The 15119-nt window shown below is 43.4% G+C and overlaps 1 protein-coding gene across 4 annotated transcripts in view; it reads left to right on the forward strand.

Annotated features, from left to right (window-relative positions):
- Positions 1-15119, forward strand: part of TMTC1 (transmembrane O-mannosyltransferase targeting cadherins 1) — a 186945-nt gene that overhangs the window by 11276 nt on the left and 160550 nt on the right. For all 4 annotated transcript variants that reach the window (XR_013974987.1, XR_013974988.1, XM_080914968.1 and 1 more), the window contains exons 2-3: positions 6043-6220; positions 14854-14927. Coding sequence is in view for 2 of the 4 variants with exons in the window: in XM_080914968.1 (XP_080771094.1) it covers positions 6043-6220; positions 14854-14927 (252 nt within the window). In the remaining 2 variants the exon portion in view is untranslated. The remainder of the gene's footprint in view (positions 1-6042; positions 6221-14853; positions 14928-15119) is intronic.

Consider the following 15119-nt stretch of genomic DNA (forward strand, 5'->3'; position numbering starts at 1 on the left):
AATCTGACATCAAAGGAGAGCAAAGGCAGCAGGGGCAGCTCTCCACAGCCCTCTCACAGCCAGGAGCGTTGTAAACTCTCTTTCCACATCCTTTAAATCATATAGTCTGGCCTAGGGGAAGAAGAAAGGCGAAACTTAATCAGGACACATCCTAGAAAGAGACACTTGTGCCGAGGGACATGCAGAGTTGATTCTCAGAGCCCCCAAACTTCAGTCTGAACGCTCCAAATCCATGAGTGAGCCAGGTCTGGAAACTGGGCCACAGGGAAGGCTTTTCACAGTGGTAGCTCCAGTCTACCTCTGTGCGCTCCCCCTCCCCCACTCATACATACATACTCACACACACAGTCACACACATAAATACTCACACACTTACTTACACACTCATACATTCATACACAGATATACTCAGTTACATACACATACATACACTTACACACACTCTCACAGTCTCATACACATACACATTCTCATATACATACACACATACATACATACATACTCTCTCACACACATTTACATAACAACACATCCACACACGTACATACACAACACATACACACAGGTACACACTTGTACATACATACATACACAGTCACACACATATACTTAAACACACACACTCACACATACATACACATTCTCACATATATACTCACACATACTCTCTCATACACATGTGCGCACACACACAACACACATGTATACAGTCACATACACTTACACATTCATATACATTCACATTCTCAGATACATACTGATACATACTCACATACAAACACACTCTCACACATACACACATGTACACATAACATACACATACACACACTCTCACAGACATTCACACACATACACACACACACTCCCTCCACTCCCTCAGCCTGAGGCCCTGCCCACACCCATGGCCCTAGTGTTGTCCAAGTCCTCTGGCATCTGTCTGCTGGCTGTCATGAATGTTCCTACCATGTTTGGCATTCAAACTTCTCTAACCAAGGATCCCTTCACTAACATCTGAGAGCCCCTCTCCATGGTGGCTCCTCCTCACACATGTAGATCACAGTCACCTTACAGAAAGGAGCTGGCTCATAGCTTCTCCACTCTATAGGTGTCCCAACACCAGGCTCACTCTAGTGCCTCGGTGAAGGCAGAGCTACCTGACTCTTTCCTCTCAGGAGAACTGTAATGGAGCAGAGGACAGGAGCACAGGCATCTGTAAATGCCTCGGATATGAGCTACGCTGTACCAAGGACATTGCGATCTCTGGGTCTCCCTCCCTAGACATAGGTCTCATGAGGAACCTCTACAGGTTGAAATGTCAGCTGCTGGCAGTGTCAGCTGACTGCATAACCGAGGGACTGAGCTCTTGTTCTTTGGCAGATAGAACTTTACATCTGTAGGAAGTCGGTAATACCTTCTTCTCTTGGACACACTTTGTTTTTAAACAATAGTCATTCTGCCTGCATTTTTATTGCCCATTTGTGATTCTAAATAGAGACCAAAGAAACAGTCTACTGTCTTCTTTACTAAAAGGAAAGTCTTGTGCCATGAAGAATGAGTAGATTTCATTAGGGACTGATAACGTGAACATTTGCCCCAATGGACCAGGTATCCAAATGTTCCCCCTGTAGCACCACCAGCCTGAGGGTGTCAAGCCTTCTAATAATTTGAGATAAATTAGAAATATTTGTATGCAGACATCTGCTCTAAACAATGTTTGGCAGATTGAAACAGTATATTAAAAGGTATAAAGGTGAAATAAAGCTGTGTATAGGAGGAACCAGGCCTGGGGGAGTCTGTTTCTGGTATAGTTAGACCTTGCTTTTCCCTCGGGTAGACTTAGAGTAAGTGCATTGTCCCAGTCTTCATTTATTCATCCGTCTGTCCATCTGCCATCTGCTCCAGTATTTACTATGTGGCATCCATGAGTGAGGATTGCTCCAGACACTGGAGAGCAAAGCTGTAAGGTTCACAAACATTGTATCCCTGCACTCTGATCACTTCTGTTCCCTATGTCCCCAAAAACCACCTTCCTGAGACTCCATTTCAGAGGGCCCCCTGTTGCGGTATAAATTAGAAATGGCTTATCCTTTTATCAGACCCCTAAGGTCTCACTCCATGGATGCTGCTCTAGCGTGGAGCCGAGCACAGACTCTCTCACATAGTCCGAAGGCCATACTCTGCAGGGCTCTCTTCCCAGGCTGTTCACTCTGCCCTCCCTGTTGCTTCTGTCCCAGGTGGATAAGACCACCCTGGCATGTTTCTTTACCCCACCACCCAGCACAAACATGACTTCAGATCTTCGTAGCTTTCCATGGTAGGTTTATATATTAAATTCTCAATCCACAAACCCTCTACACAATAAGATTAAATCCAATGGACAAGGATACAAACTGCCCTTCTATAAGAGATATAAAGACCTATAAAACCCCTTAAAAATATTCATATCTATCTATCGCCAATTAAATCCCCCTGGACCTAGGTCAGCTTTCTCCAGCTCCATCTTGAGTCTTCCCGCAATCTTTGCTTCTCTTCCGTTTTTCTACCTTTTCTCCACCTACCTCTCCACTGTCCAATCATGTATCACCTTAACATCAACCCACAACCCCTCACCCTTGTGTCACGGACCCCAGATGCCCTCTTAGTCCCACTGCCCCTCAGTGAGTACCATGGGTCTTGCCTCTCTTTTCCACTTGGAGAACATTTCCTCTTTGAAAGGTCTGTGGCTCCTTGTCTCTGTTGGTGATTTGTCCTGCTTCTATGTCTGAAGAGCATTAACTCTTTCATGTGAGGGTAACAACCCATTCTGGACCTCAGTACACATACAATAGTTCTAGTCTTAGTATTTTGGGGGGGTTTTTTGGTTTTTTTTTTTTTTTTTTTTTTTTGCACTCTGTGTGTTTTAGCACCCAGCATGCTGTTGACAGGAACACTCGTGGCCACTTTGGATCTCAGTGTGTCTTCTGGTCTTCCGGTGTACTTTTCTCCTCTCGAACAGACATTTTTTGTGATCTTTGTAAATGTGGATTCTGTAGTTTTACCTGAGCTGTTGGTAATGACATTAGGCGATCCGAGATAACACTAGGGCACTGTGACAGGCACCAGAGGTCTCAGTCCAGGAAGACGTTGATATATTAGTCCCCACTCTATGTAGGCTGAAAATCCATCCTGGGCTGTCATGAATGCAGGCAGACCTCGAGATATTTTGATAAATGTCTCTGCTAAAACACAGATGCAGGGCATCCATCACAGCCCCTCTTCTATTAAATTATGAAATGGAACCCCCCTTTTCGCTGTGTACCCATATTGGCTTTCCAGAACCAGAGAGTCTGTTCTGTGTTCTCACAGACAGGTTATGTTTGAAAATGTTGTTAACATTTTGTCTTACGCTTACATGTCAATCTCTCTTCCCCTCTTCAGTTCATGTTATTTTATAAATAACACTATGAGATACATGTGAGCATGTTTGCATATGCATCAAAATATTTATTTTTCTGATGAAAATTTTCTGGAATTGGGATTTTCAGTCAGCAGGTACACACTTTCTCCCATTTATTTCCATTTTCATGTGTGTGTGCATGCCTGTGTGCGTGTGCATGTGCGCATGCGTGTGTGTTTGTGGAAGTCCCAGGTTGATGCTAGGAATCATCCTGAGTCATTCTTCTGCACTATTGACTGAGCACTATTGTCTCAATCAACCCTATGTAACGGGACTCACAGTGGTTTAGTCCCACAACCCTGACTACAAACCCTGAGGGAATAAAGAAACAGACGCACAGACGTGGTTACAAGAAAGCTGGGGTCAGACAGTGCTGCCTTCTCTCAGATGGAGAGCACCAACAATCCCGGCCACCCAAGCCTCAGCATGAGTGTTAGGTTTAGCGTGAGGGAAGGGTTAGCTCATAGCAAGTGTCAGTAGGTACTATCCCCATGGGGCTGAGACATTGGAATTCTTGGCTTGGAGGTGCCATGTCAACAGCACGGATTCATGAGGAGATTCCTCTGCTCTCTGCTCGGAGCTCACCACTGTGGCTAGTCTTGCTGGCCTGTTTGCTCTGGGAAATCCCAGCTCCACTTGCTTAAGGGAGAACATTTATTTTGGCTTAAGTTCCAGGGGGATACAGTCTACAATGGTGGAGAACAGGAAGCTCGCTGTTCACATTTTCATTTACATACAGGAAATAAGGGAGGTCATAAGCCCTCAAACCTTCTTCCAGTGAAGTACTTCCTTCACCAAGGCTGCACCCCCCTCCCCAACCATAACCTCCTCAAATTGTCCCCACCAGCCTTGGACTGTGGGCTCAAATAGATGGGCCTATGAGGGTGATAACACCACAAACAGTAACTGTGGTGTTAGATTCATGCACCTAGATGAAGCTTGGGATGTTTAGAGTTTGAAGGTTTAAGCTGTGCAAAAATCACACTAGCTATTTAGAACCCATATATATCACCTCCAAGGGTGACTCATACCTTCTTGGTTGGGTGTTTTGGCAAAGACGGTTTTGTAAGAAAGGCGGGTCAGTAGCTCTAAGATAACCGCCTAGGATTGTTGTTTTGGTGTCATGGACAGAAAGCCAGGTAGCTATGGGCCATCAACGACTATGTACACACTGCCCCAAAGATACCCCAGAGAAGAGTAATTTTCGTTTTTGACAAAAGTTTTGAGAAGGGGTTTTATTGTGTAGCCCACATTGGTCTAAAATTCCCAACAATCCTACTTCCACAACTATCCGAGTGTTGGGATTACAGGTTTGTGCAAGAGGTTTTATTTGAGGGTCTTCTATGATTCTAAAGCAGCAAGTCTCGATGGGTCATGATACCTTTGAGGGTAGAAGGACCCTGTCACAGGGCTCGCCTAAGACCATGGGAAAACACAGATGTTTGCATTACAGCTCATAACAGTAGCAAAATGACAGTTATGAAGTAGCAACAAAATTAACCTTGTGGTTAGGGGTCACCACAACATGAGGAACTGGAATAAAGGTTCGCAGCGTCAGGAAGAACCACTGTGCGCTACAGACTTAGTTGGGGACATTCTATCCTGTTGTTAAAGGCAACCTTTAGATGCATCTGCTCTGTATTTTGGTGCCCTGAAGGTTTTTGTTTTTTGATGACGAGTACCTGACTTCCCTTCTGGTTTTGGTTCTCTTTTAGCTGGCTTTCCACGGTGTTAACGATCAGATTCCTAGATAGGTGGGAGCTTATATTATAAAAGCAAGCCCTGCTCATCCAGATGGTTCAGTAGATAAGGGCTCTCTGCCAAGCCTGATGACCCGAGTTTGATATTTGAGACCCATGTGGTAGAAAGAGAGAAGCAGCTCCCACAAATTATACTCTCACCTCCACATGTGTACAGTGGCATTCATCTGTGACCCCACTTCATTCTCTCTCCCCAGACATACACATGCACATACAAAATAAACAAGCATTAACAAAAACACCACAAATACTAAAACCTCATGGCGGGTTCGCGCTCCGTGTTGTCTCAGCTGCAGCTTGTAGTAGCAAGCATTGCTAACGAGTCCCGAGTGGGGAAGCAATAGATGCAGATTCCAGATGTAGAATCTGGAGACATGGCTCCTGGTGGTACGGTGGCTGAGAGCACACATTCTCATTCATGCCTGGCTCGCCCTGGCGGAGGTACAGTTGCAGTCCCCTGGTTTCTGTTCATCCCCAGTGGCCATGGCTCTGATACCAGCTCTTGGGACCCTCCCCTGGGTTACAAGTAAAAGCAAGAATGACAGGAAGGGTGGGGGGCTTTAGTGAATCATGGGAGTGATGGCTGTCTGTCTGTCTGCCTTCCTTAAGAGGTCTGGGTTCCCTGAATAGCACTATAACTGTCTCTGTGTTGATTTCTGTAGATGTGTCAGTTCTGAGATAGGAAAAAGCTGGCAGATCCATAAACATGAAATGTTGAAAGCAACTGGAAGCTATTACCAAATAACACATCTTAAATGATGGTGGAGGGCGGGGGATCTCTTGTGCGTGTGCTGTGATTATGGCTTGTATAGACCTCTCCATCTTTCATTTTTTACTTTTTAACAGGCTAAACATATTTCTGACTGGCATGAACCCTTTCTATTTCCACGCGGTCAACGTCATTCTACACTGCCTGGTGACCCTTGTGCTGATGTATACCTGTGATAAAACAGTCTTCAAGAACCGTGGACTGGCGTTCGTCACAGCCCTGCTCTTTGCCGTGCACCCGGTCCACACCGAGGCAGTAAGTATGAAGGATGCCTTGAAATAATGACCACTAACAGCCAAAATAACGTCTGTGTACCAGCTAAGCCAATCTTTAGGTCCACACCATGAGTAGATTTACCCTGTACCCCTTCTACTTGACAATGGTGTTCTGTGACTGTTCGAATTGGCTCTGCTCAGTATGTAACTCTTCTTTGCACAGGGGCTAAAAAGCACTCCAAATATTTTATCTGCAAAAAGAATTAAATCTTGTGTGCTTTTAGGTATCAGGGGTCCCTACTATGATGCTGTTATCCCTGATCTGTTTCATGCCTATGTTTACGGTATAAAACTGCTTGTGCCGGGGGAAGGGTCGAGGAAGCTAGACTGATGACATCCTCCCAAGTTACACAAATGGACTTGGTGACTCACTCATAAGAAGTCTGGTTGTTTTGTGTGGGGAAGACTTTGTTCAAGAGGTATTGCTAGCTTAGATCTGTGACCCTTTTTCGAAGGTTTGGTCTCATCATGCACCACATGAGATAGTGTCACAAAGCCACTGTGCCACATCTTAGTAAAAGTAGCTGATTTCTTCTGTATGGGTTGCTGTGGGCAGGTAAGAGCATTCTGATGGGAGGGGGAATTGGCTCCAAGGTTTTCAGAGAATAAAGCCTTTTAGTGGGTGATAGGCACCATGGTTTTCAAAGAATGGTTTGTAAAGCCCCTGTGGCACCTGGACATTTCCGTGGAGATCTGCCCAAGAGCATACTTTTAGTGAAGATACCACATTGGATCCCTCCTGGAGCCTGATCTCCTTTGCCCTTCTCTCATTTGGATAAGGGATGCTCACACATTGTGATCTGACTGTGTTCCAGCAGTGCATACCTCTGAGACCCCTAAGACTTCCATTCTCATCCATGGGACTAGTCTAAAAGGTGGAAGCCAGACTTAGAATTGTGTGGCACACTTTCTTACTCTTCTCAGAAAAGGTAGACCAGCCACAGATGCCAAAACCAGCCACAGTTACCTAACGTGTACACCTTCATGTTCAATGCTTAGCTTCTTTCTGCTTTTATCATAATGTGAATTATAACCAGAATGCTAATAGATAACTGAAATATGATATGTAGAGATTTACGGTTATCCCAGGAAATTTAAAAATTATTAGGGACAATAGATACCACCCTGTGGTAGGATAATTGATCACTGCGTATGAGGTCCTGACTTCTGTGTTTGCAACACACACATACACCAAAAGAATTCATATGTATTTTCATTATAAAGAGGTAATATGATAAAAATATATTTAAACGTAGCAATGCAATGCATCAAGAGAAAATGCTGAGGGTGAGTAACACTTAAGTATATAAGTTCACAGGAAGAGAATACTGGAAGGGTTTCCATTGAAAGAAGAGCTCTTTCTAGTAGGTGTGATGCTCTCAGTGAAGTAGAGGCTGGGAGATTAGGAGTTCAAGGTCATCCCTGCAGAGTTCCAGGCCAGTCTGGGATACATGAAATGTTGTCTCAATAAACTTAAGTATTTAAAAAGCCCCCTTGTATTTAGGCAGAAGGCTGCTCAGTCTCCCTTGGGTATAATACAGCCTGATTTCGAAATGCCAGAATTCATGGTGTATGAAAGGTTAGCTTCTTTTAGTATTTGAAAGTATTCTGATAAGTTTTATGCATGAACTTAAAAATAAATGAGAAATGCCTAACTTTATAATGAATGCTCCTTGTGTACATAATAGGAAACAAAATAGCCAAAGATTTCTGTTCTTTGCAGTGTTTGGTCATATTGAAGGCTAAGGATAATGTCATAGTTTTGACGCATTTGTAAATTATAGTTGGAGGGCTGTACTCGGGGACAGTTATTACAGGAAAGATCAGCCAGATGTACAGTTAGAGTTTTGATTCCTTGGCTGAGGAGAGAGAGTCATATGCAAGGCAACCTCGAGCAGTGTGAGCAGGAGCTAACGGAGGTTAGCTTAGATTCTTTTTACAAAGAAAAGCAGATCCTATTAGTGAAATGACCTTTAATGGGGGGTTTCCAGGGGTTTTGTGTTAATACAAAAATCCATAGAAACAATTAAAGAAGCACAGGTGTTGAAGAGCTGGGAGAAGAAGGATTCTGGGAAGGTACTTGAGTTTGCAAGATGAAGGAGCTGTCGAGAAGAGGCAAGAAAGCTGACCCAAAAATACCATTTACACTATGGAGCAAAATGGAGTCTGCTATTTAATTATAGATTGAAGTTCAGGTTTCCAGGGAGGAGGACAGAGAGACAGAAGAATCGATGCTCTTCACAGACAATTAGTGATAAATTATTAAACATGCACAGTAAGACATGGGGGCCTGGGGAAATCTCTCATCTTCATTAAACAAGACTACATACACATGGACCATATGTTATGTTATTCCAGGAAGATGGAGGATTTAAATTTGGGTGGGATTTGGTTTAGATGTATTGACAGGATTGTGTGTCAGCATGTCAGTGTGGTTTACTTTGTAACCAGTCGATAATGAGTCTAGGCTTGTGGGAGATCATAGGGATTCCCTCCACAGTTCATAGTCACAGAAAGCCCAAGACTAGACATGCAAAATAGATGTAATATGTAAGACAGAGGAGAGAACAGTTCGTTCACATTTAAGCACACAGGACACCCTAGTTAGTTGTATTTTTTCAGCAAGCATTTGAAAGCATGCATATGGTGACAGCAAGGCTGTGTTAGGCAGGACAGGAGTGGAGAGGACCAGACTGCCTCATTTAAGCCCTGGAGATTCTTGGGCAGGTTTCCCGATGTTGTATTTCTTTGAAATGTTGTGCTTTTCTGAATTCTGAATCATGAAAAAAAAAAAAAAAAAAAAAAAAAAAAACAGCAGAATCGGGAATCACTGTGATTCTCCTATGAACATTTACATCTGGTCATCATAACTATTCCTGGTTTGCAGAATTGAGAGCAAGAACAGAGGAGGCCGGCACAGGGTGGGAAGATTAAAGCCAACATGTCTAGAATCAGAACAGGAGGGCTCAGGAGAAAATTGGCCCTGATCTAATCAGCCAGTCTGGTTCCTGGCTGTTCCCACATGTTTCATTCACATTGCCAGCCACGTCTGAGGCTAATGGAGCTCATTCTTGCAGATAAAATAAATATTTGTAACTCTATACAGAGTCTACTTATACAAACCCTGTCAATGGTGTTTCTGAAATAACAATATAACCTGAAGGCAAATGAAGTTCTAATGGGCATTCTCTGTGTGTGGTTTTATCATCCTGGCTGAGAGATCCGCATATCCATTGCAGCTCGATGCCCATAACCTGAAAAATCTCATGTTCCAGATTCTCCAAAGCCTGGCACTTTGAATATTAGCATGATGTCACACTGGAAAAACCCTCACCTACCCTTACGTGACCCGTCAGTTTGTTTTAGTCAGGGTCTCTATTCCTGCACAAATCATAATGACCAAGAAGCAAGCTGGGGAGGAAAGGGTTTATTCAGCTTACACTTCCACATTGCTGTTCATCATCAAAGGAAGTCAGGACTGGAACCCGAGCAGGTCAGGAAGCAGGAGCTGATGCAGAGGCCATGGAAGGATGTTACTTACTGGCTTGCTTCCCCTGGCTTTCTCAGCTTGCTTTCTTATAAAACCCAGGTCTACCAGCCCAGGGATGGCATCACCCCCAATGGGCTGGGCCCTTCCCCCTTGATCACTAATTGATAAAATGCCTTACAGCTGGATTTCATTCATGGAGGCATTTCCTCAGTGGATTTTTGTGTTCAGTCCTAGGTCTCATCTCCAAAATATCTTATTGTGTGTGTGTGTGTGTGTGTGTGTGTGTGTGTGTGTGTGTGTGTGTGTGAGAGAGAGAGAGAGAGAGAGAGAGAGAGAGAGAGAGAGAGAGAGAGAGACAGACAGACAGACAGAGACAGAGACAGAGACAGAAAGAGAGGAGACAGACAGACAGATGCAGGAGACAGAGAGACAGAGGCTCACCTGGTTTACATTCTATTCAGTCATAGTCGCTAGCACTTGTAGCATTTTAACAGTGTTTTAATATAACACCCCCTGGTGATGAAGACCTACAACTTTGGCTGAGAAAGGTGCATACATTTCTACTTACCATGAGCTGCCCACTTGCTTTTTATATGTCAGAACGCTGGCGGGTTCGGCTGCCATTGCTGCAGCATCACCCACCTTAGCCTTCCATGTCCGCTGCCTGGTGTCCTTCAGCATTCTTGCTGTTGACAGCACTCCCTCCCAGAACCATTGCATGCTCTTCTGCCCTCCAGGAGGAATCCATGTTACTGCCTTTCCTGGAGCTGCTTCATGTCCTCCAGAGTTAAGCTCCCGAAATCTTCTTTGCCTCTTTAATTCTCAGATTTAGAGCCAGCCCTTCTGTGAAACTTCCTAGATCCAGAATGAATCCTTTCTCTTTTCTGGCAATAGTTGCTCCGGGTATTCTATTTAATACCCTCTTTTGACCCCAGCAGATGTTAAAGTCCTTGAGGCAGGCAATTGTTTGCCAGTTGGCATAGTACCTTCTAGTTCTCGCTCACTGGAACAAGACCACAGTGAACAAACACGGTGACATTGACTAACAGAGTCACAGGAAGTGGCAGCTGTAGCCACGCAGTTGATAGGGAAGGTCACTTTGTTAAAGATGTTAAAGATGTCAAACGCTCTGCCCAAAGACCTCAGCTCAACGGGGCTACTAGGCATTTACTGTGTGCTTTGTGCTTTGGCCTAGAGAGGAGCCTGTTAACATCGGCACTCATACAGTAACACCCTCTATGAACTTCTGCTAATGGAATTCTGCATAATGGTGTTATTGTTGAGGTGAGTTCTTACTCTATAGCCCAGGCTAGTCTTGAACTCATGACCTTCCTGCCTCAGCCTTCAGTGCTGGGATGACAGTCATGAGTCAGCAGTATATTCTTTAAGTATTTATGCACTTGGCTGTCATAGTCATGAGTCAGCATGACCAGCTAGTATATTCTTTAAGCATTTGTGCACTTGGCTGTCATAGTCATGATCTTTCTAGATTAGTTCAGAGTAAGAAGGGTTTGAAGACACTGGTTGTGCCTGCCTGACTTGGGACTGCTGTACTCCACCCTGCTATACCCAGGATCGATTTGCAAACATTGCTGTTGGCCACATCATTACTTCAGGGCTGAGCTCGCCTCTAGGTTTACCCCAGGACTTCATGACAGGTTAGGTGGGCTGTCTTCTTAACCTTCTTGAATCCATGCTGACTTAAATGCTCCAAGACAGCAGTGGCCACTAAGCCCATCTGAGCCTCACATGTGACTTGTGCACAGTCACCGCTCAGCTGGAGCATTAGACCTCGGTGCACATTGTAACTGCCTGCTTCCCCGGAGTCATGTGGCTTCGCTAACATTGCCCTCAAGCTCCTTACAGGTTAGCCAATTAGTGAAGACTGCATGGGCTCCAAGTGACCATGGCAGGCCACAGCTTTCAGCTCTGTGCTGCTCCTGAGGTTCTTGTTCTGTGTCCAGGCATCTCATCGGTACAGGATGGATGATTTGAAATTTCCACAGTATGTATCCTGCTATGAGTCCATATGTATACACAGATTTAATATAACTGATAGACATACTAAGCTAATCAATAAAGTTAAATAAAGGTAACACGCAGTTAACTTTTCAATTATCCATACAGAAAATGCTACGCTGGAGTTAAGAGTTCTATCCTTTTCCAAAAGGTACTTGATGCAACTCCTTCATGTCACCTCATTGGCAACAGCAGCTGGGTGTTAACTAACGCATGCACTAACTAGGGACTCAGCTGGATTTCAGAGGCCAGATGCTGACACCACCGCCTTTGCACAGTGCGCTTATAATGTGGTTTGTTGGTGGTTCACATCCCCTGAACCCACTGACCCTTGGGTCTTCTCTGATGTGGGTGACTCATGTCCCATGTAAACAGCTCCTGGCCCAGCTCTTCCTTAGAAGTTGTGCTGGTTAGTTTTTGTCAACTATACAAGCTAGAGTCATCTGGGAAGGGGAACACACAAGCCAGTGTCATTAGGTCCTACGGCAAGCCATGGTAGACAATTGATGTGGAAGGGCCCAGCATACCAAGTGAGGTGCCACCCTTGGTCCCAGGTTGTATAAGAAAGTCAGCTGATCAAGTCTTGGAGAACTGTATGTTCCATGGCTTCTATTTCAGTTCCTGTCCACGGGTCGCTGCCTTGAGTGTTACTGTGAGGTCAAATAAACCCTTTCTTTCCTCCTCAGGTTTCTTCTGGTTGTGGAGCTTTTGGTCACAGCAATAGAAAGCAAATTAGAACACAAACATTTTTTAAACTATGTTCCTGTTTTACCTTCACAATTTTATATCTTAGATTAAAAAAAAAAACCAAAGAGAAATACTTGCATATCTCATGGAGCAAAGTAACATTGCTGTTTTCAAACTGTCTCTCACCTCCCCGTAGGTCCCCGAATGCCCAGGGCAGACTCATAAACAACACCTGTAAAGCTAACATTGAGCCTAAGGCTCACCCTGCCTCTGTTCTTCACCAAGGCTTCGCTGGCTTTAACTTTTGCTGGTTTTGTTTTGTCATTCCTCTCTTCCCTCTCTATATAAAAATATTGTTTGTTTTCTGAAGCAGTTAGAGAGGGTTGCATAATTCATGCTCCTTTAAACATCAATAATTCAGTTGTGTATTTCCCAACACAGAGAACATTATTCATGGTTTTGATTTCATCTCTTTTAGTCCTGAACACTGTCTTACTGTCATATGATGTATAAATTTCAATATGATTTGGAGCTTATATTAAAACATATATAATATAAAATCTTGACTATATTTGGATGCAACTTATAAATGTTACATGAATATACACTATATGATGTATTACACAAATATTTCTTAGAGGCATAGTACATTAACATTTATGCCTTAAAAATAAAAAAATAAATATTATATTTAAATAAGTAAAATATAATTTAAATGTATGAAATTTAATATCAATATATAATGCATACATATACATACTATCCTTATAAGTTTATAATTTTATATTATAAATTATAAGTAGTAACATAATTAGGAATCATAATAAATAAATATAGGATGTAACACATATAATAAAGTCTTAATGTGCACTGATATGCTATCATTTAAAATATATATTTATGTTTAATAACATATTTACATCTTCATTCTTATGCCTCACCTTGAATATGTCTGATTTTTCTCACATGTATGATTAGGTTTTACATCCTCGACTAGAGTCAGGCCTGCATGGCATCTTTTCAAGGAGAGATCCCAGTAGACATGAGGTGCTTGCTGTCTTCCAACTCCATAGTGTCTTCACTCTTTTTTATTTTTCTGAAAATTAAGTTGGTGAGGAATGGTTTGAAGTCATGAGGATACCTTGCATCTCAAATAACTTACAAGTCCTAGACTTGCCATGTTATTCTCTGGTTTTATTCCTTTAGCAGTACGAGGACTGAACCCGGGGTCTTGGCCTTGCTGGCCGAGTGCTTTACTGCTGAGCCACGCTCCCAGCCTGACTGATATTTCTGCTTTCTTGTTCTGTACGACCTTTATTCTTCTGGAAGCAGATGAGTGTGTTCACTGCTCTAGCACACACTGACCAGCAGAGCAGGGTCTCCTCCTGTTCATTCTTCTGTTTGCTGCTTGTCTTTGTGCACTTGTAACCTCTGTCACCCATGTGTCTCCAGATACATTGTAGGTTTCTGTGTTTTTAATAGTTTATAGTGTATTGTGCTCCTTGTTTATTTTAGTCACGTCTTCTCAGGTCTGTTCACTGAGAGCCCCTTTAGATATTTTTCCTTTTGATTAACTTTTTTTTTGAGTGATTTATACTCTGACATGAGAGGTGACTCTGCTGCGCTTGAGACCCCCCAAGCCTCAGCCATAGAGTCAGACCCTTTTCCGGGGAGCCAGTGTTTGTCTGAGGTGGGTCAGTGGATCATGGGGCATTGGCAGACCTGTGAGAGCACACACATGTACATCTGTACACACACGCACACACACACAAAATCTGTGCACACACATGTACATTTGTATACACATACACACTAGCAATCAGGAGTGGCCCCCCAAATCCGTGCACACACACATACATCTGTGTACACACATATACATCTGTGTACACACACACACACACAAATATATACTCTCTAGCAGTCGAGAGACCCCCCAATTTGTTAAAAGTATTGATTTCTCTTCTTTTGTTTTTCCTCCACTCTTCACTCTGTAACCCATCACTACCTCTTTCCTCAAAGGTAATCACAGTGTCTGACACTCTGTATTTCATGGTAGGGTTTGCTGAGGCTCAAAGCCAGGCCATTGTATAGTCTAGCCAAGGATTCTACCCCTGAACTATGCCCACAACCCTTAAAGAATGTTTTAGTGAGTCAATAACTGAACAAACTTTTATGCTGAGAATTGATCCTTTGGAAGAGAAATTAGAAGCAAGGTTAAGTATGAAGTTTCCACCCCTCATTCCGCCTTGTCTCTTTCTTTAAATGTGGAACGTGTGCAGTAATGAGAGGTGTTTGCTCCATAGATTGCTGCCCATATACTTTCTGCTATGCTGTTCCCAAAACCAAGTGTACTTCCCAAGATACTGTGACAATAATTTCCCCAAGGTTTACAGTTTTCATTGTCTTGCCCTGACTAGGTGGCTGGCATCGTGGGCAGAGCTGATGTGCTAGCATGCCTTCTGTTCCTGCTGGCGTTTCTCTCCTACAACAGGTGAGTGGGGATAAGTAAACCCCTCTGTGATATGGTCACATACTGCCACATGTTCACTAAACCCCTGCTTGACCAGAGAGAGGCAGGCTCTGGACTGTAATATGCTCACTGGGTGTCAGGGATAAAAGCCATCCTTTTACCCAGTATTGAACTGTCATTTTCCAGCACCATTCTGAAGCATTTAATATTGTG

The sequence above is a fragment of the Micromys minutus genome (genome assembly GCF_963924665.1).
Source record: "Micromys minutus genome assembly, chromosome: 3".
In the NCBI taxonomy this organism is placed as follows: Eukaryota; Metazoa; Chordata; class Mammalia; order Rodentia; family Muridae; genus Micromys; species Micromys minutus.